This window comes from Panthera tigris, chromosome D4 (genome assembly GCF_018350195.1).
Source record: "Panthera tigris isolate Pti1 chromosome D4, P.tigris_Pti1_mat1.1, whole genome shotgun sequence".
NCBI lineage: Eukaryota > Metazoa > Chordata > Mammalia > Carnivora > Felidae > Panthera > Panthera tigris.
In genome coordinates this window covers 91,769,889-91,790,511 of record NC_056672.1, presented here as the reverse complement: position 1 = coordinate 91,790,511, position 20,623 = coordinate 91,769,889, and the positions used below count along the sequence as shown (strand labels likewise).

Sequence of the window (20,623 nt, the reverse complement as noted above, 5' to 3'; positions counted from 1 at the left end):
CGAGCTTCCTGCCCAGGAAGCGGAGTCTGGGGCCCTCGGGCTCCTGCTGTACGGGCCAGCCAACGCCACATCACTGGAGTCCCCTGGTGACAAGGGGTGGGCACGGACGGGAGGCTGAAGCTCCTCCCAGAGCCCAGCACCGCAGTGCAAAGCAGAGGCCCGCCAAGGCCACTGCCTTCCACCCAAACCACAACACTCGGGGCCGCTGCCGCGAAGCCAGGCCCACCCACCCCTGCGCGGCTCGGCCAGGAGTTTCTGAGACCCCCGGCCTGGGAAGAAGAGAACCACCCACGTCCCAGCCCCCCTACCTGGGGCCACCCGTGGACTGGGTGGGGAAAGCTCTGGCCCCTTGCTACAGGGGCAGACTGAGGCCAGGACCTCAGTCCCCTACAGGTGGAGCCATGAGATGGGGGTCAAGGAGCCGGGTCTTTCTCTGGGCAGGGCTTGGGGGCGCTCCCGGGACCTCAGCCCCTCCTTAGGCAAAGGCCAGTCCAAGTCCCGCCCCCTACCCCAGCAGGGAACCCCGGTCTTCCAGGAGGGACTGGCTGCCAGGTGGTGATTTGCTCACTGCCTGTAGGTAGGCGGGAGCTCAGGGGCCTCCCCGGCCTGTGCCCTACCCGGGAGGGGGGTGGAGCTGGGGGCCTTTCCCACTGGGGACAGCAGGGACAGCTCAGCTCTGGGGAAACAAAGCCCCCAGGAGAGGTGAGACTTGGGGCAAGTGGGCACTGGCCCGCTGCCCTCACCCCCAAAGTCCCCGGCTTCCTTTCAGACCGGCAGAAGCCTTTGTCCAGACACCTGTCCGCGGGGCGGGCTAGGACCCTGCCAGCACCTCCGCTGCACTCAAGCCCCTCCCCACCCCCCCACCCCCAGCCATGGGCTGTCTCCCGGCTTCTATCCCTTTCTGCTCCAGCTCCCTCCCCCACCTGACCTGCATTCAGGGGGCACAGGGTGAGGGTGGGGCAGGTGTGCAGGGGCGACCACAGCGGGGATCGGGCCCCTGGTGGGCTGGGGCTGCTCCCAGGGCCTCGGGGCAGCGAGGACTCTTCCGGACAGACCCACAGCCCAAAAGAGCAGCCCAGCGGGCGGGGGTGGGGTGGGGGGGTGCAGCCTTCCCCGAGGGCCCAGGCCTTCCGGCCCCAACAGCTGCTGACCGCGCTCCCGGCTTTGTCTCCAATCTTCTCCCCAGGTTGCATCTCTGGACGGTCTAAAATCTGCCGGGAACAGGAAGCGCAGGAACAGCTCGGGCTTCCTTCCTCCCTCGGCTCTGGGGGAAGCCCTTTGTGGGAGGATGAACCACCTGCCCTCCTGGGAAGCCACCTTTCCCACCGCAGGGAAAACAATGCCCCCAAATGGCTCATTGTCCCCATGTCACTCAGAGCCGCCCCACCCTCAACGTGGGAAGCAGCGGCGGCTTCCTGAGCTGGCCCGGCAGCAGGCACCCAGGCCCACCCATGGTGTGGGGTCGGGCGCTTGCAGGGACAGCAAGCACGGGGTCCCCCAAGGTCACGAGAGCGCCAGGGCTGTGAGGCACGTCAGAAAAACCTGCTGCACACACCCCCCCACCCCCCCAGTCTCCCAGAAGCCAGAGCCGCAAACTAGAGACAAGGTTGGGACGCGTGTCCTCCCTCGACTGTGTCCCCAGAACGCCTGCGGGCCCCCCCCCCACAGCCTCGGGGGCCTCTGCTCCCCAGCAGGGCGGCACCCACACCCGCGCCCCAATCGCTCGGATGCAATGAAGGAATCGACAGGCTCACGAGGCCACAGGGAGGACTTAATCCAAAACTCGATTAATGAAGTCAGCAACTACAGACCAAGCTCCACGCCAAAGCCAGAAATGATTCTGGCAACTTCCCGCCTCTGCTCCCAGAAGCAGATGCCATCTCAGGGGACGTGGGGAGCGGAGAAGGCTGTACGCCCAACCCCAGCGGCTGACCAGGGCAAGCACACAAGGGGCACCTCAGTTCTGTGCCCCGTGCCTCGCAAGGACACCAAGGACCCCCTCACGTGGACTCCAGGAGGATGAAAGACGACCCGTAATTAGACCGCCAGCTTCATCTCGTGGGGTTCCCGCAACGGCCCTGAAGCTACACGCTGGGCCCATTTCACAGATGAGAAAACCAGGGCTCAGGCGCATCACGCCCACAGTGCCACCTGGATGTGAATGCAACTCCTAACTTCTGTTGCCACTGGCGGTGTGGCCAGGAGCCAGCCACCCAGGCAGTCAGAGCAGGGCCGCCCCCCTAGAGGCAGCTAAGGGTCCAGCAGGAGCTCCGAGCACGGAGGAGGGAGGGTGTGTGCCCCTGGACCCCCGATGCCCTGCCCGGGAGGCCTGGGTTCCTCACCTGGCCACCCGACCCTCCCACACCTGGAGGGCTGGAGCACACAATGCATTCTTACGTCCCACAAGCTCAACCGAAACACGAAACACAAAACCCTGGCTGGGGGTGGGGCGTGGGGGAGAGCCCTGGGACTCAGGAAGCCTCCCAGCCAGCTGGCAGGTGGGACTTCTCCGGGTCCCTGTCCAGCAGGAGGGCTGGTCACACCTGTGCCGGGCACCTACCAGCATCCTCACCCGTAGCACCCCTGTGGCTTTCCCACCTGGAAAGCACTGGAGGCTTTCCTGAGATGACAGGGACGGAGGTCGCACCCAGCCTGCCCCTGCTGCACTCCGCCGAGGACCCTGGGACAGCCCCGGACCCTGTCAGGGCCAGCTGTGGGCTGCCTCTGGCTAAGCCGAGGCACAGGCATTCGCTCAGCAGGGGTCCCAAAGGTCACTGCCATCCGGCACCAGTCACCAGCCCCGTTCTATCTGGCCTCCTCTCCTCACTCACACCCACCGAGCACGGCCGGCCCCACGGGCCACCAGGCCCCACACCCCCCCCACGTTTGCACACCTGGCTATCACCCTGGGCCCAGCACCGCCTCCAAGGTGCCCTGGGGCACAGCGAATACCAGAGACAGAATCCAGCCAGTTGCACCAGGCCCGGGGTGGGGGTGGGGCGAGGGTGGGGCCTGCACTGTCACCCTCTGGGGACACCCGGGTGTCCTGGGACCGTTGGCATGGGTCCAGGGCCCTCTGGAGGGGTGTCTTCCCCTGCAGGGATACTGGGAAGTTCTTGGGCCGGACTTGACCTTCTGTCCCAGCATGACCTTGCCCAAATGCTGAAGCAGGGCTGGTCTCTGGGACAGCTTTCTGGACGAGACCTTGCAGCACGAGGCAAGGGCTCCAGGACAGAGGAAACCTCAACCAACGCGTTGTGTCGGGACAAGGGGGAGGGTGGCACACGGGACCAGTCGGTCACACGAACACAAAGGGGACACCCCAAGGACGGCACCTTCACCGGCCAGCAACTCTGTGGGATGCTCTGCCCGGCTCAAGGTCCTGAAGGAAAGGACCTCAGAGAGGGGAGTGGGCAGCCCAAGGTCACAGAGCCCACACGGTAGGTGGAAGGAAGCCGGTGCTGGTGGTGGGGCCGCCACCCCAGCCCTGCGGGAGCCCTGCGCTACAACGGGGGAAAGCCCAGTACACGGCTACCAGTGTAGACGGCATCCCCCTGCAGGCTGGAAGCCAGGTCTTCCAGAACCTGGAGCCGCCCACCTGCTCGGGCCTCCACTTCCGGCTCTGCGCCCACCCCCATCGCTGGCCCAGGCCCGAGTGAGCATAGCGCAGGGGCCAGCCGAGCCCGGACCCGGGGCCCCGGACCACCGGGCAGGGTGCCACCCCACTCTGAGCCCCAGCCACACACGGATGCTGGGGCTCACGGCCACGCCTGGCTCCCCGATCTGGCGCTCAACCAGACAGGGCCGAGGCCGCCCTCATTCTGACCACTGGAGGGAGGAGAGAGGGGGGAAGCCCCGCCCCGTGGGCTGCCCCGGGGGAGCCAGGACCAGCCAGGCCGACAGGTGGAGGAGTCCTCGGGTTGACCCGGAAGGCCCACGCTGCAGTGACCTCACCCAGGCCCTCTCGGGAGGGAGGGGAGGCCGGGGCCCCGAGGGGCAGGACCCTCCCCACCCCCCAGCCTGAACTCAGCATCTCTCTTACTAAAAAGCTGTTGGGAAAAATACACACACTCAAAACTCTGGCTTCTTCCCCAAACGTCTCATTTCCAGTAACTGTATAGTTTCCGCTCATCAACAAACCAACGCGGAGGAAATGGTGGGAGGCAGGTCCCCAGCCCGGCGACAAGGCCCTGCTGTGAAGGCATGGCTGACCCTTCCAGAGGCCTCCAGCTACCGCTCTCCCCGCCCACCCTATCCTCTGGTGCCCCCCGGCCTGGCCGGGCTGGTGGGAGGCCTGCTGTGGCCTGGGTCTGCCTGCCCAGCTAGGCGTAAGTGGGGGCAAACTCCTCCCCAGGGGCCTGGAGCAGGCTGGTAACCCAGGCCCATCAGCACAGGGTCAACAGCGGTGGCCCCCTGGGCAGATGCCTGTGGCTCAAACTGTGACCCAGGCCGGGCCGCCACCGTGGGGTGAAGACGGCAGGAGGCTGGCCCGGAAGGGTCCCCAGGGACAGCAACAGCTTCTTCCCAGCCCAACCCAGTGACCCGTGTGGGTCCCAGAACTCTCAGGGTGGGTGGGCAGGCGTCTCGGATGTCCTGTGGCCACCTCTCAGACCCCACCCCTCACAGTGGGATGGACCTGACCATCCGGCCTCGGCTCCCCCGTGGGGGGAGCGGTTTGCTCAGCAAATCACCAGCATCAACAGAGTGACGAGGGGACAGAGCGATGAGGGGACAGTGACGAAGGGACAGTGCCTAGGGGACCGCTTTCCCAGCTCAACCGAACCAACTGGAACGCTGAGAGCACGTGACTGCCAGCCAGCCCACCGAGGGGTAGCTGGGACAGCTGGGGACAAATCCTCTCACCCGCTCAGAGCGTGGCCAGGATGAGTCCCAGCCCCAGACCGCACAGCACAGGTGGTAACGGGGCCACGTCTCTGGTGAAAATCTCAGAGACCACCCCCTAGCATTTAGCCTGACTTCCCGCTGATCAGACCGGCTCCCACCCGCCACCCACCCATCTCTGAGCAGCCTGTGGAGTGGGGCCAGATGGGCTGCAAGTGTCCTGTGGCTGAGGGACCCCTCCTTGGCGGGGTGAGCTGTCTGGGTCAAGAGACCACAAAAGCAGCATCTGGGCCTGGCCTGATCCCGAGACACCCCAGCGCTGCACTGGGCCGCCAGACTGAGACCCGGCAGGGGCTGGCAACTGTACCTGAGGGACGTTCGGGTTTGGGAACCCGCAGGGGTGGCCGTCGGAGGCCAGGCTCCCCAGTGCACGCCTCCCCCTGACCAAGGCCCACTGGAAAGCAGGACTCCTTCCAGGAAGCTGGGAGCCCCAGACAGCCCTCTCGCTCGGGCGAGGGAAGCCCCAGGGCTGACCTCCAGAGAAAGCCCCCAGCCCAACAAAGGGCAGCAGAAGGGGCAGGCCGCCTGGTGAGAGAAGCCGGGCCTCTCAGAGGTGTCCACAACCCGCTCAAAGCAGCAGCTTTGCATCAGAGAGAGGACAATGCTTAACCTAATTCACTCTAAGGTGTTAATGACAGACATCCTGATCCCTGCTGATCCCTGCCCCTGAGCTTAGGGGAAAGTGGGGAAAGTTGTTTGGGGGCCACCTAAGGTGGGTGCGGGGTCAGAAGGGACCGCCTGATGGTGAAATATGGGGTGTTTCTGCTGAGAGTTCCCCGGGGTCTCGGAGATGCACAGTGCCCCCACACACACACACACCCACCAAGAGATAGAAGTCTGGGCTGACACTGAGAATCCAGGGAAAGACGCGCTCTCACCCCACGGGAAGACCCCCAAGCAGGCAGATGGTGGTGCCGGGGGCCCGCCCGCTCCCGCCATACATCCTCTGCTGGGGCTGTGCCGCCTGGGACCTGGCCCGGCCCCCGTGCCTGCCGCCCCCCCACAGTGGACTCACCCCGAGGCTGCAGCAGGCCTGGTGCACCCAGCTGGGCTGTCCCCACAGCACCCGGCCCCGCACACGGTAGGTGACGATGGCACAGCTACTCTTCTCTCACTGGCTACTGTCTGTCCTCCAGTCTGGTTCTCAAACGTCCCTTCTCCTCTCCTGCACTTAGGGCCTGCGTCCACCTTGCCTGCCCCTGGCACACAGTAAGTGCTCAGTCAAAACCCTCCTCCCACCGCACCCCTGCAGGGCTTCAGCTCTGCGGCCCCGCGGGCTCCTCAGGCCGCCACCGCGTGGGGGCTGGCAAGAGCACAGGCCACGAGGGAACCTGGAGCCTGAGCAGGCCGGGGCCGCAGGCGTGCCAGGCTTTCCCGGGCAACTCCCCCGGGGACATGCCAAGCCCCGCTTGGGGCGGGGGGAGCTCTACTCGTGTGAAACGTCCAGGACAGGCCAATCCAGAAACGGAGAGCAGACCGGGGCTTGCCAGGGTCGGGGCGGGGGGGGGGGGGGGGGGGTGGGCGCTGGGAAAACGGGATGACTACTTAGTGGGCCGGGCCCGGAGGGGGAGCACTCAGGCGCTGTAGGGATGCGGCGGGAGGAGCGTTTTTACTCGCGCCGGGGGCAGCAAGGTGGACGCAGGCCCCAAGTGCGGGAGAGGACAGGTGCAGGCCCCAGACAGGCCATGAGAGTAGGACCGGGGCGGGGGGGGGGGGGGGGGGGGCGGCGGCAAAGCTTTGGAAGCAGATAATGGTGGTAGTTGCACAGCCTCGTGAACGTATTAGATGCTCCCGAATCGTACACTTCAAGTGGCTAAAATAACAGAATTTATGGTGCGTGTGACCGACCGACCAGCAAAACCCCCATACGGGTATCCACTGCCCCCCAAATCTATTTGTCAACCCGCGTCCCAGGAGCAGGGTGGGGCGGGGCGAGGTCTCCAGAAGCCCACCCAGGCTGCTTCAGAGAAGGGCCTTCCTCCAGAACACCTGTCAACCTCGGCCCCCTGTGCAGGGACCCGGCCCCTCCTGGCGGGTGGGCCAGGTGGTGAGAACACCCCGGAGCCTAGCCCTGGCCCTGGCCCCAGACCTGCGGAACCTGCCAGGCAGGAGGCCTGACTCCCGGGCACCCCCGCCCCCACCACCTGTGGCCACCACCCAGGCGTTTACAGGCCTGTGCCAGGGTCCTGCTGGGCCGCACCCGCAGGAGAACTCCAGGAGCCCCCAAAGCCAGCTCCCTCACGTACAGAGGGGGAAACCGAGGCCCGGGTCCGCGTACCCAACCAGAGACGGTCAGGCCCCAGCGGGACTGGGAAACTTCAGGATCATCAGACACATCCTGACCCACGGTCACGATGCCCCGAAGTCAGCTGCTCGTAAAAGCCTCTGGGACTCTGGACGAGCCTGCACACGAAGGTGAGAGCTGACGTAAGCCGGCTTCAGATCCCCCCCCTCTCCTGCCCCGCCTCTTCCCCTCAGCCTCAGTTTTTCCCACCTGTAAACTGGCGATGAAAAAAAAAAAGCAGCCGAGCAGAGCAGAGCTGGCCACCACCTGGAGGGGGGGTGAGCCAGGGGAGTAAACCGTCTGCCAGGGGTTTTATGAGGCCGGATAAAAGCAGCTGTCTGTGCGTGGAGTTGTGAGTGTTACGTTATTGAGGAAAGCAATCTAGCTGCTCAATCAACTCGACAAAGCCACATCCTTTCACTATTTATAGACAAGACACGAAACAGGAAAGGTGCCCTCCCCACCCCAGGAGGGTGCAACCCCTCAGCCAGGCACTGCCCAGGGGGCCCCGCCGCCCATCGAGGGCACAGAGGATGAGGAGGGGAGTCGGTGCTGGGGTCCGGCCCGCGGGGGTCTCACGCTGCACTCTGGCACTTAGCGGGGTGGAGCAGAGGTGTCCCACGGGCCCTCTCCCGCTGCCATCCTCCCGGGAGTCCCAGCACCCGGGCTGTGCCCCCCGACGTCCTGATGAAGGGCTTCTCCTCTGCCAGCCAAGGGTTCGGCCCGCCCCACCCTCTTCCTGCTAAGGGCATAGTTTCCTTTCTCTTTAAAAAAAATATGTATTTCTTTTCAGTGGAAAAAACGTTAGCTGCTGTTCAGAGGCAGGGCCCCGTCCAAAGAGGCACCTTCCTGGAAAGAAGGCACGTTCCCTGCCGCGTCTCCCAGCAGGGGAGAACGTTCTGGTTCACAGTGGGTGTCTGACATGTGTTTTCCTACCTGGCCCCAAAGCTGAAGCCGCATAAACAGAGGAAGCCTTGTAGCAGACCTGAGAATTCACCTGTTCCTCCCCCAGCCTCGCCCCAGACTCCCAGGTGACTCAATGGAAACATCCAAACTAGGTGGCAGGAGACGCGAAACGTTAGGTCCCCCGGAAGCAGAGGGCCAAGGCACTTCCCGCCGGAGCCTCTGAACCTCCTCTTCTAAAGGGAAGTTGTCGTCCGGCCCTGCTTCCTCAGAGACTGGCCACGGAGGCCTCGGGCAGTGCAGGCAAGACAGGGCAGTGGTTAGAACACACGCTTCGGAGTGAAAGAAGAGAGGCCGGGCCAGGCGCCACTCCGCACTCTCCGATCCCGGCAGCCACCGAGGTCTTTGCGCTCGCTTACCCCCCACCCCCACCCCAGGCCTGACCCCACATGGTGCCGCGGGCTTGCTGGGAGCCACGTCAGGCCAGGCTCAAGCCACACTGAGCTCCCCTCCGCCTGACAGGTCACATGCACCGTTGTCGCCTCTCCTGTCCCCACACTAGAAAGTCACCTCCGTGGGGGCAGGGGCTGTGTCTGACCTGAGCCTGCCATGCCAAGGCCCTCGAGCAGAAAACCCAGCACACGGCAGGTGCTCAAAGGTGTCTTTGGGAAAAAGCAGACAGGACTGCTGATCAGAGTCCCCCGCAGGTGACAAAATCCCCAGGAGCCCCTCCCCACGCAGCACCCGGCCTGGGACCACCAGGCAGCACCTTTTGGGTTCTCCGAATTCACTCATTAGCCAACTAAACATTCGAGAAGGAGGATCCCGAAACCAGCCCTGTCAGCTCAAAAGGAGAAGGCAGGGAAGAAACGGACGCTCAGCCGGTGTCTAAAGCCTGCCGCTCTTACGCAATCCTCGTGCCCCGGAGAGATCAATCGTGTCAGCCCCACGCTACCGACGGGGAACCTGAGTTCCGGTGACCCGACGACCTGGGGTCACAGAGCTAGCAGGTGGCGCAGCCAGGCCTCAAATACCGGATGGCCCAAAGCTAAAGCCCGCCCCCGGCCAGCCAGCTGGACTTGCCCTCTGAGCGCGATGGCGCACTCCGCTTCTGCGATCGCCTGGAAGGCGCCCAGTGGAACAGACTTTCCCGCGGGCAGGGAGACTGTCCCAGCAACCCTGGGGCCTCCGCTCCCAGTCCGGGACCAGGCAGGCCCCAGAAGCCTTTCGATGACCCCCTGGGCCTGCCTGCAGGGCCACCCCGCACAGCAGCCCTGCAGGGATGGTGCTCTGCCCACAGAGACAGGCGGCGGGTCTTCCCTCCGCAGCCACGGGCCCCCTACACCTCAGCTACTCGGTGACGCCCTGGGAGGGCTTTCACGCCGACAGAAACCTCTTTTTCCGATGCTGAGCCCTGCAGCCACCTGACTAGCGGCTTCTGGGGAAGGTTCCTTCTCTTTTGGGGTGGAAACAGATGATTCACCAGGTACTAATGCGCCGGGCACGGTGACACGACCGTTTCCCACACCCTATCCATAGGGGAGCCAGCAGACCAGCTCGGAAAGTCAAAGAACCTTCCGAGAGGCCAGGGTGAATGCTACAGAGTCGGAGTTTCCACCCAGGTTGGCACCAGAAGCCCGCACCCCAACACCTTTGAGGAAGGAAGGTGTCTTCCCCGCTCAGCCGCGAGGGCCAGGCCACCCATATAGCAGACCCTCTGGGGCTTCACGGGAACAGAAGGGCCCAGCCAGAGGCACAGGCCCCAGGGGCAGAGGGAGCCAGGGCCCCTCACGGGAGCGGCCACAGCGTCCCCAAACCGCACCATGAGTCCAGAGCTGTGCCCCTCCGCAGCTGGACCCGGCTGGCGCCCCGTCCCCGCTCTGGTCCCCAGGCTCCAGCACAGTGCCACCCAGAGGTGGGGCCTCTGAGAATGGCACTTCCGTTCCGTCTTCCAAGTGGATCTGTGGGGTGTGCACAATGGGGTCTCTGTGGGCCAAGCTCGGCCGAGTGCCAGGCCAGACTGAGGCAGGCTTCCCGCCAAGGAGGAGGGGGCCCCAGGCCCCAGGGAGGAGACAAGGCCGGCGCCCAAGCCGTGATCAGTGGCCCGGTTTGGTCGGAGGGGTGGGGAGCACGCACACTGTCGCCCTGTCCCCTAGAAGCGTCTCACCCCAACGCAAGCAGGGGGCTGCAGGAGCCCCCTTGTGGCCCAGGCTCCAGCCCGCGGAGACTCCAGGGTCCCCTGGGCCAGCCTGTCCCTGCTCCCTGGTGGCACAGCACCCCTCCTGCCTTCCCAAAGCCCTCCACACAGGTCCGGAGACCCTCCCCAGGCCCCATGGGTGAGCACAGGGCCAGAGCGGGCGTGGGGCAGGCGGGAAGGGAGTCGTGCATTCTGGGAAGCCACGCATAATTAATCACACAGCATTAATCCTCCTCCCGACAATAGCCGCTGCGCTTCCCCTGAATCCCAGCTGTCGGTCTCTGAATGGAAGGAAGCAAGATTTAGGGCATCAGGCGTCGGTGAGGCTTCTGCAGGAGAAGAAAAAGGCCCCGAAAAAGCAAAAAAAAAAAAAAAAAGTAGTGTGCATTCATTAGCATCTGACAAAGACACAATCCTCTTTGTCTATGAAACTGATCACAGACCTGCTTGATTGGTTTCAGTTCGGGGAGGGTGGGGGCAGTGAAGGGGGGGCTGCTAGCCCACGGGCCAAGGGTTGTCAAGGGAAGGGGCCCCGAGCAGTGGGAATGCGGCACGCCGAGGACCGGGACGGAGGACGGCTGGGGAGCCACTTCTCCCTCTAGCCCCCCTCCATGGGGGGGGGGGGGGGCCTTTCTCCAGCCACCAAGCACCTCCTCATATTTCCCACCAGGGACAAAGTCAAGCTGAAGGGCATCAACCGCGAGAGAAAAACTTCCCGGGGCCAGAGCGCACAGGGAGGGAGCGGACTCTAACACGCCCCCTGCCCCATCAGGGTGGGTTGCGGGCTGTACCACACACACACACACACACACACACACACACACACACAAGCGCGCGCGCACGGGTTTCCCAGCCAAGGGCCCAACGCTGGGCGGGCGATGGACTGGATGGAGGGTTCGGGAGTCGGAGCTGTAGATGCCGTGACAGAAGCCAAGCCACCCCCCAACCTCACCTGAGGTCAGAGAAAGTGAGCTGGGGGAGACCGAAGGCCCAGGGGGGTGGGCTTGGCATTAAAATAGCCACTTCTGCCTGAGGCACTGCACTCACCTGCCTGGAGGAGGCACTCCCCGTGGGCAGGGTGGCGCGGGGGCTGGGCCGCTCCAGAAGGTCCACAGCCTCCCTGGCGGGTCATTGTTTCTTAGGGATTTTAGCAAGAAGCAGGGTACCGGGAATTCCCGACTAGCACCCCAGGAGCCCAAGGTGGCCCACAAAGGCGTGCTCGAACCTCCAGCGGCCAGACCAGCTCCACACACAGCATAATTGCTGGTGATTAAGTAATTGCCAGACTTTGTCCAATAAAAGTAACACGTGACCGCGCCCAGCCTTCTGGGCCATCTCCAGAAGACAATGGCCCAGTGTTCTGTCCCTGCGGGCCCCCGTTGCAGAAGGCAGGGGCTCTGCTCCCGACAAAAGCACCAGGTCCCCACAGGGGCGCAGGGGCGCGTACTCACACACAGGCTTCCGTGCCGTTGGGGGACACTTCACACTTCCCGCCATTCATGCAGCTCTCGCTGGGCTGGGAACATCGCAGTCCTGGGGGGCGAGGGGGGTAAGACAAGAGGTCAGCCCGGGTGGCACTGGGGCCCTGAGCCCAGGGAAGGACCCACCCCAAGGGACACAGCCACCCCTCACCTAGAAGGCTCTGCCTTGTCATGGGGTTGCTGGGGACAGGAGACCTCGCGAACCCTCCCAAACGTGAACCCCAAGGGGCTTCAACGTTCTGCCCAGAGTTCCAGCAGTCAGAAATGGGGGGAGGGACAACAGGTTGGCTGGCCGGCAGGTGGACAGGTCACGCTCGAAGTGGGTAAGGGTGGCCTGAAATGCCATCTGGACAATAGTAGAGGAAAGCTGAGGTGACCCTGGGCAGCTCTCCCAAACTCTGCACCCCCCCCCCCCCACCTATCTTCAATGGGGAGCCCAACGGGGCCACGGCCCCTATCCAGCCACCAAGATTGTCTGGCTGTTCAAACACGTTCTGTGAGGGGGCGGTGCTGGGGGGGCACACTCCCCACCCCCCACCCCCACCCCCCCCAGCTCGTGGGAAAAAGCGACAGCTGCAAAGCCCAACGCCCCGCCCGCCAACAAAGCGCCAGCTACGGAATCAGAGCAGCCCATTGTCACCAGGGCCGCCTCCTGGGGCACCGGGGCTGCACCTCAGGGACCTGGCCCCGCCTCCAGGACACCCAATACCTGCTCCCTCGGGCAGGCATCCTCAGCTACATCCAGGGGAGGGGGGTGAAGGAGCCCCATTTGGAAGGAATTCGGCCCCATTCCCAAGAAGGCATTAATAAGGTGGCCCCCTCCCCATTTTACCAGCGCTGTGTAAAGGAAGCCCCTCCTGGGGGCGCGGAGGGGGTGTGACTTGGAACCCCACCTTCTGAAAGTGGGGATCTAATTCTCCCCTCCAACTTTTAGGAGAAGACAGAAAGGAATCACCACTAGATTCCTCCATGCGAAGTGGAGAGAGGGATAAGCGCTCCTTCTCCGGGTCCCTCTCCACCCTCGCAAGATTTCCAAACTTGAACTCCGAAAAGTCAAAGTGCCACCAGTCAGTCGCGGCGGGGTGTTCCGCACACCCCCCACCCCCCGCCCACGCCAAACTGTCTATGAGCCGGCATGGGGGCAGCGATCAGGCGTGGGAAGGAGACCCCTCGGTCCGCGCCTCCCGCCTGGCCCTTCGCGAACTCTCCTAAACGGGGAGAAGGCCGGTCCGCCCGGCGCCCCACTGCCCACCACGCCCCGCAGAGCTCCGTAAAGGCAACGCGACGTCCGGGACCCCACACTCCGCGCCCCAACATCCGCCCCCGGCGCGGGCCAGAGGCGAGGAGAGAGAGAAATGGCCCCCAAAGCAACAGGAAACCAAAACCGACTCGATTCAAATCGAAAAGTAGTAGGCAGCTCGCCCGCCTGCCCCGGCGGCAAGCCCCACGCGTGGCTGATGAAGGACGAGCCCGGGGCTGGGCCTCCGGGGGCCCCTAGCGCCCCCACGCCCGGCTTCAAACCCGGGTCCAGGCGCGGGCGGCGCGAGTCCAGCCCGACCGGGCGGGCGGCGCGGGGGAGGGTCTGTCCTCCCCGCGCCCCGGATCGCCCGGTTCTCTCTCCCACCCCCCCCACCGCCCCCGCCCCCCCCCCCCCACCGCCCCGGCCGCCCGTTCCCAGCCGCCCGGGGCGCGCGCGCAGGGCGCCGCCAAAGTTTCCGAAGGGCGCGGAAAGTTTCGGGCTCGCGGACGGGCGCCTACCTCGTGCGGCGAGCGCGGGCAGCAGCGCCAGGCAGAGCAGGGGCGCCAGGAGCGGCGGCATGCCTGCCCGCCGGCTGCCCGCTGCGCCCGGTGGCGGCCTCCTGCGCCGGGACGGCGGGGATCTGGCGCACACGCGCGCGCCGGACGGTCCCACGGGCGGCGGCGGCCCGCGGCGGCTCTCCGCTTCGTGGCGGGTGGGCGGGCGGCGCTGGGCCCCCACGGCCTCCGGGCCCGGCTCGGCGCCCCGGCTCGTTCCTCCGCTGCGCTCGCGCCCGCGCCCGCGCCCCGCGCCCCTGCGCTCCCTCCCGCGGCCGAGGCACTAGTGAGGCGCAGGCGGCCGCGCGCTCCGCCCCCGCCCGCCGGCCCCGCCCCTCGGGCCCGCCCCGCCGATCCCTCCGCACCCCTCGCCCTCGCTGGCCGCGCCCCTGCGCGCACCGCGCCTGCCCTGCGTCTCCTCCGGCGGGGCGCTCATCCGGAGCCTGGGTCCTCTGGGGTACGGGGCCCCGTGGGGAGAAGAGGCGTCGGGGGCCGGCCCTAGGGACTACTTCTTGTTCGAAAGTTTTCAGCGGCAAAAAGTTTGGTTCAGGGCTGCGGAAGGATCCGGCTCTGACAGTCGCTTAGCCGGGCGACAATTGGAAAAGATTTGCATCTCAATAGCGGCGGAGGCGCGGGCGGAGTTGGGGGAGAGGAGCCTTAGGGGGACCTTGCGCCGTGGGGGGCTGGGCTCGGGCAGGTGGGGAGGAGCGCCCGAGGCAGTTTGGGGGACCCCGAGCGCGGGACGAGAGCTCAGGAAGAAGTCGTGCCCTTGGCGGCCGTAGGGAAGCCCCTGACCCAGGGGCTCCAGTCCCAGGAGCCCTGAGGTCGCAGTTGTAAGCCTCCAGGAGACAGGCCGGACACCCTGGCTCTGCCGGTCGGGGCACTTGACCTCGAGGGATGGTGGCGCCGCGGCCGCTGCTGCTTTTCGGAAAGAGGGGGGCCTCCGGGTGCCCCAACGGACCAACCTGGGGCTAATGCCTGGCCAGACGGGTTGCGCACCCGCTCCCCCAGGAGGGAGCCGCCTCTAGACGCTCCTTGATCACTGTCCAGCCCCTTCTCCTGTCGCCTCCCGCCTAAGACGGCCCGCAAAAGCGCACGGGAGTCCAGCAGACCCACTCCAAGCGTCCCCGGCGCCTCCCACGTGCTCCTTCTGCATGATTTACTTCTCCGCCGCAGTGCCAGATTTGGGCATCCTGTGCCAAGCCCGGGTAAGCGCTGGGCGTTCAGAATGCCTGCCACAGTCCCTTCTGAAACCAAAGTTCGTGGCTCGGCGCTGGGGACAGACTGCCCTCCCCCCATCCCCACCCAGGATGGTGAGCCGGGCATCCTGGCAGCCCTCTGGAGTAGGTGATGCCAGAGGGGAGCTGTAAAGGCTGAGAAGGACCCCACTGAGTGAAGGACAGTGGGCGAGGAGATCCAGCAAGCCTGGCAGCCACCAGTGCAGGGAGGGCCTACGGGGTCGGCAGAGTGGGGTGCCTGGTGGCTGGCAGAGTGCATTCCTGACTCCTGCCCACTCTTCTTGGCACACCTGTTGGGGGGCAGCTGGGATGCTGTGAGCGCTGGACGGACGGCCAGTCCGGGCCGAGGCAGCTGCCGGGGGGCCTCCCTCGCCTGCCTCCTTCCAGAAGCCGGCTGCGCTTCGCTTCCTGCTTCCCGGAACCTGGGGTAGGGGTAACTTCTCTCGGGGCCAGTGCCCGGGAGCTGAGGCGCCTGAGGCAGCAGAGATGTTTATATAACAGCTGCCCAGCAGCTTGGAGAAGCAGATTGTCCGTACAAGGAAGAGGGTGGCCGCAGAGTCCCTCCCTGTCCCCCCCTCCCCAGCTCACAGACTCAGGGCTGTGCCCCCCATATCCCCTTCTACTCTTGGGGGAGGACTGGAGGCCTCAAGCCAGTGGGTGCTCCTCTGGGAGCCACTGCCTGTATGCCCCGTGCTGGGGCCTGCTTTCGGCCAGTGGCTCCAGGCTGCAAGTTCAGCCCTGGCTTGGGAGCAGCTCTAGAGGAAGGGGAGGAAGAAGGAGGGAGCACTGGAGGAGGGGAGGAGGGGACACTGGAGGAGGAGAGGAGGGAGCACGGGAGGAGGGGAGTCTCACCTGGGTCTGCCCAGCTGTGCCAGCCCTACTCTGGGCCTCACGCAGGAGCCGGGTGCTCTCATTAGCCCGTGGTAGACAGGGCAGATGGGTTTCCCAGGCTTCCAGCCCCTGTGCCACCTGCCACCTTGGGTACCCCATGGGCGACAGGGGCCAAGGAGACCCCAGGAAAGCCGGAGTGGCCGGGAAGGGCACGAGAATGGCCACGGCAGGGACCTGGCCGGAGGGCGGGGGCTGGGGCGGCGCGGAGCTGGATGGGGGGGGAGGGGGGGCGCCTGGCTCAAGGTGGGGGCTGAGACGAGGCTGCTGGTGAGGAGGACCCAGGCTGGCTGGGCGGCCGGCAACCAGTAGGGGTGGGGCTGCAGGCCTGGCTTCCGGAGCGGTTGCTAAAAGTGTCTGGCCGCCACCTCGGGGACCCGGCATCTCCCCTGGGCCAGCGGGGTCTCCCTAAAGAAGGCCGTCACACTCCGCACCTTAGGCAGACTGACCCGGGTCGGTTCCCCCTCTCTGTTGCCTCCAGAGATACCGCGGTGCCGTCGTCAGGGTGGGCGGCGGAGGCCAAACTGCCCTTTGGCCCGTTCCTGTCCCCAAAAGGAAAGCCCGTCCCAGCCCCCTCTTGGAGAGGGGGAGTCGGCAGCGGCTCTGTCTGCTTGGCGGCGGTCAGTGTGGTGAAAGCTCCCCAGGATTCCGAGGTGCGGCGAGGGCCGGGGGGTTGGGAGAAGGTAAGGGTTCGCCCCTCAGTTCTGAGGAGCTAGGCCGAGACCAGCTCCGGGCAGGCCAGGTCTAGGCCTCGGTCCGCAGCAGCAGACGGGCTGCGGGGGTCACAGGGGAGGGCTGCCGGGGGCCGCGTGTGCACACCCCCCCCCCCGGCCTCATACGCGGTTCCCAAGGTGGGGGGCCGCAGGTCGGACTCAGGGTGCCGGCCCAGGTCTGCCCTGTGTGGATTGCAGTGGCCCCAAAGCAGAGGGGAGGGTGTTGGCGGGGGGAGCAAGGGCTCAGGAGTTGGGCTGAGGGTGCGGCCTTTGACAAGTGCACTGGCCTGAGCTGGGAGGGGGGTGCCTTCCAGGGCAGCTGTGGGAAGATTCCAGAACACAGGGGAAGGGCCTCACTCACTACCTTCTGAAGTTGATTGTAAAACATATCTGACCCGCTTGCAAAGAGAGCCCGGGGGCCTGAGAAGTGTCCAGACTCTTACCCCACCCATTAAGAGCCACGGCCAGGCGCAGGCCAGCGCTGGACTCTGACTGCTGGCCCACCAAGGGACCAGCACTGCCTCCTGGGCCTCAGTTTCCCTTTTACCAAGTCCTTTCTACATTTTTCTGCTTGAGACCAGCCAGGAACATTCCCCAGAGGTCTGAGTGTTTTCCAGGATGTGGATCTGGTGGCTTTGTGGCGTTGCTGCAGGTGGACAGGCCAGGGCTAGGTCCCCAGTCCCCTGAGCTGGACGCTCGGCCAGAGCAGCGTGTCTCCAGGCAGGGGCATGCGTGTGAGGCTCCACTTGTTTCCTGCTGCGCGTGCCCCGGGACGCGTTCAGGCAGAGCCGTTCAAGGGCTCCCCCTTGTTCTGAGGAGGGAGGGCGGAGGCTAGAGCCTTGAGTTCGCGTCCCTCGTTGCCCTTGCGCCCTGCCCGAGGGGGCCCCTGTCACCAGGCCCGGGTGTGCGCCCCGCCGTCCAGATGAGGAGCGGGCTGGCCGGGGCCACCTGCAGGTGCCGAGCATCTGCCCTGGGCCAGTCTGCACGTCTTGTCTTCCGCAGGCATGACTCCTCCCTCCTTAGCTTTGCCTCCTCCAGGAAGCCATCCCAGAGCCCCCGGGATGGTCCCCGCACCGCTCACCTGTTGTTCCAGGGGGTCTGCGGTCCTGGACCTGTCCCTGTGGTCCTGGCCCCCCACAGATTCAGGCTGACCTGTGACTAACAGAGGGCTCATTCTGTGGGGGCCTCTGCACAGGGCCCTGCTGGCAGTCTTGTCCGCCTGTCACACGCAGTGGTCACTACTTGGGACCCCAAGGCCTCTTGTCAGTGCAGGGCCAGAGCCAGCTCCCTCCTCCCTACAAGGCCCGGGAGGGAGGGCCGGCATCCCAGAGGTAGGCCCAGAGCCTGGGGAGCCCGTGTTGCCCGGGCAAGTCCCCCAACAGGTAGCCTGCCTCCCGGAGCAGGTGAGCCAGTGCAGACTGACTGGCGTGGCCTCCGAGGGCCACAGAGCCTGTCATGTGAGAAGTGGGCTTCAGGGTGGCCAGAACAGTACAGACCCACACAGAGACCCTGTCTCCCTCCGGGAGCCCTTGCACTGCTCAGGGCATAAGCCCTAACTGCATGGCGTCCCAAGCCCCGCGAAGGAGGAGCCCCACTCAGACTTCTCCAGGTCCCTGGATCCCCTCAGCTGGCCACAGAGCTGGAAAGGGCCGAGCCGGGCCTGGTGTTGGGTCACCCAGTGGCTCACCTCTGGGTGCCCCAGGGCGGCTGAGGCCTCAAGGAGGAAAGGCCCTGTGGGGACTCTAGGGCCCCGTTGAGATGCTGAGAAAATCTGGGAGCTTTGTGGAGGAGGGACACTGTGGATGTGGGTTCTGAGAAGGCTTTGGAGCTCACAGGTGACACCTCCAGGCAGGGGCTGGCTAGGGGACTGGGTCCCAACGGGGAGGCCGTCACCATGCCCATGTCACAGACCAGGCACCGATGCTCTGAGGGTGGTCGTGGCTCCCAGCCTGGCACCCAGGTCTGCCCGCACCAGCCCTCAGCCCATGCGTCCCGGGACCCTGCAGGACCTGTGGGGCAGGGGGGCTGCAAGGAAGATCTGCTCTGGGGACCTTCCACCCTGCCTGGCCCTGTTGGCTGCAGCCCAGAACTTTCTCCAAAAAGAAAGGGCCCCGGGAGACGAAACTGCTTGGCCCCACCCCTCAGGCTCTGGTAGAAACGGAGCCTGCACGGGCCTGAGTCACTCAAGGAAAAGCCGGCCTTGCAGAGTCCCTCCTCCCTCTCCCCTGCCTCCAGAGTGGGGGGGGGGGGGCGCTTCCTCCCTCCCCCTCTCCCTCCCTCCCTCCCTCCCTCCCTCCGTCTCCTCCTCCTTCCCTTTCTTTCTTTCTGGGGTTAAAAATAGCTGGAAATATCCCTTTCAAAGCAAGTCCATTTTTATTTTTACAGGGAAGATAGAGGGTCCCCCCACCCCCCGGCCCAGCAGGAAACCCTCAAGAGGAGCCCCGAAGACCCGCCCGGCCCAGGTGGGGCTCCGCCGTCGGCCGCAGCCAGTTTCTCAGGGCTGCTGGGCTCCCTCCCATTTGCTCCCGACACATTTAAACATGTTTAGAACTTCCGTCCTCCCCCACACTTCCCCCACGGCCCCCTGTTAAAAAGAAAACGGGGCTGGAAATCGGGGTTTGGGTTACAGGGCGCCCTGGGAGTCGTGTTCCTGAAGTAACGCTGAGCCCAGACATCAGCAGGTACAGTACATCTGTGAGTTATTTCCACGTCTCCAAGGGGAAGGGAAAAACCCCCAACCATCCTTAAGTAAGACCAGGATCCTTCTATATTTCTGCCTTGACAGCTCAGGGAAAAAAATTGCCAAAAACCAGAGGCGCTGCTGAGTGTTGGCGTGGGAATGTTGGTTTAGTCAGAGACTTGCTCTGGGCCGTTTAAATAAAAACAGGCACTTTGGTGGCAAATGCCAGTGGGACGTGCCTGGGATTGGAGCTCTGTGCCCAGAAAGGGGGTTTTGTGACCTCCCTCTCCCCCGCCCTCCCCGCCCCCTTTCCCTCGGCTTCTCTAGCCTCCTTATCACAATCAGCATCTCACTGGTAAACATTCAGTGCAGTAATTTTCAAAAATCAGCAGGGAAAGTCAAGCCTTTCATGTGGCCCAGAGCGCGTTGGCCAGCTGGAGGCCAGGGCTCCCCAGCGCCCCCCGGAGCCTGTCTCCGAAGCTGCCTCTGCGGCTTGAGGGTCTCTGCACAACGTAAATCAGCGGAACTCTCGCTGGGGCCGAGGGACGAGACAATACTTGCAGGGGTGTGAAAGCGTGATGGGACCAGGTTGTGTGCTCCCGGGGACCTCACGGCCGCCAGGACTTGGACATGGGAGCCTAGGGCCACTGCCCTGCCTTGCCTGGGACGCCGGTTCCTGGCCAAAGCCCCGGCACTGGGAACTTGCCTTCGGGCCGGTGCCCCGCTCGGGGTGGGGGCCGTGTGTCGGCTGAACACCGTGGCTGCCCCGTGAGGCCGGGTGGGGAGGGACTCAGTGGTTTTGTCGCTGATCGGTTCCCGTGCGTGGAGGGAAAGCGGATCCTGGAGGACAGGGCTGGAGGCGGGTGGGGGCGACAGGGGCCCGGGGCCCTGCCGGTGCGGGATGGGTGAGCCAATACGGTGGTCCCTTTGTGCCACGCACCTTTCGGCAACTGTAGGCGAGCTGGGAAGTCCCTCCGTACCAGGGGAGGTGGGCAGCTGCCGTGCAAGGGACGCGCCCTCACTTGCCCCCTCCCTGGAGGCCCTCACACATGGGGGCTGCCCGGCCTCCTCTCCCAGAGTTCGGAGGCGGGGGGGGTCCGAGTGAGGTCGTATTAACCTCGGCTTCTCACTTAGCACGGCAAGCCTTGGAGTTCGCTCAGGAGAAGGACAAGGGAAGGAGACGCCGAGTTGCCCCCGCCGCCCGGGAGCTCTGGGAGCGCGTGTCCCTCCACGGCCCTGACCCAGGCTGCCGCCGCGCGGGGAAACCGACGCGCTGCCCACAGTCCATCTGTCCATCTGTCTGTCTATGGACCTGGGCCCCTCCCCCAGGTCGGTGGGCACACGCCTGGCCCTGCGCTGAGAGGCCCCCTGAGCACCAGCGTCTCCCCCTGGCCCCCACCCCGCTGACCGCAGCCCGGGCAGAGGGGCAGCCACGGGGAAGCTGCCGGAAGGATTTGAGCCAGGGGCGTTGGGGAGCCTGTCGGGCTGTTTCCTGGCTGGGCCGGGGAGAGAGCATTTCATGGCCTCAGAGTGTATTTGTGGG

The 20,623-nt window shown here is 65.2% G+C and overlaps 1 protein-coding gene across 1 annotated transcript in view; it reads right to left on the bottom strand.

Annotated features, from left to right (window-relative positions):
* NOTCH1 (notch receptor 1) overlaps window positions 1-13,689 on the bottom strand; it is a 44,006-nt gene extending 30,317 nt beyond the window's left edge. Inside the window, 2 exon segments of the mRNA XM_042963535.1 lie at window positions 11,738-11,819; window positions 13,526-13,689. Coding sequence (XP_042819469.1) covers window positions 11,738-11,819; window positions 13,526-13,586 — 143 coding nt within the window. The 5' untranslated portion in view covers window positions 13,587-13,689.
* Between the last annotated feature and the right edge of the window lie 6,934 nt (window positions 13,690-20,623).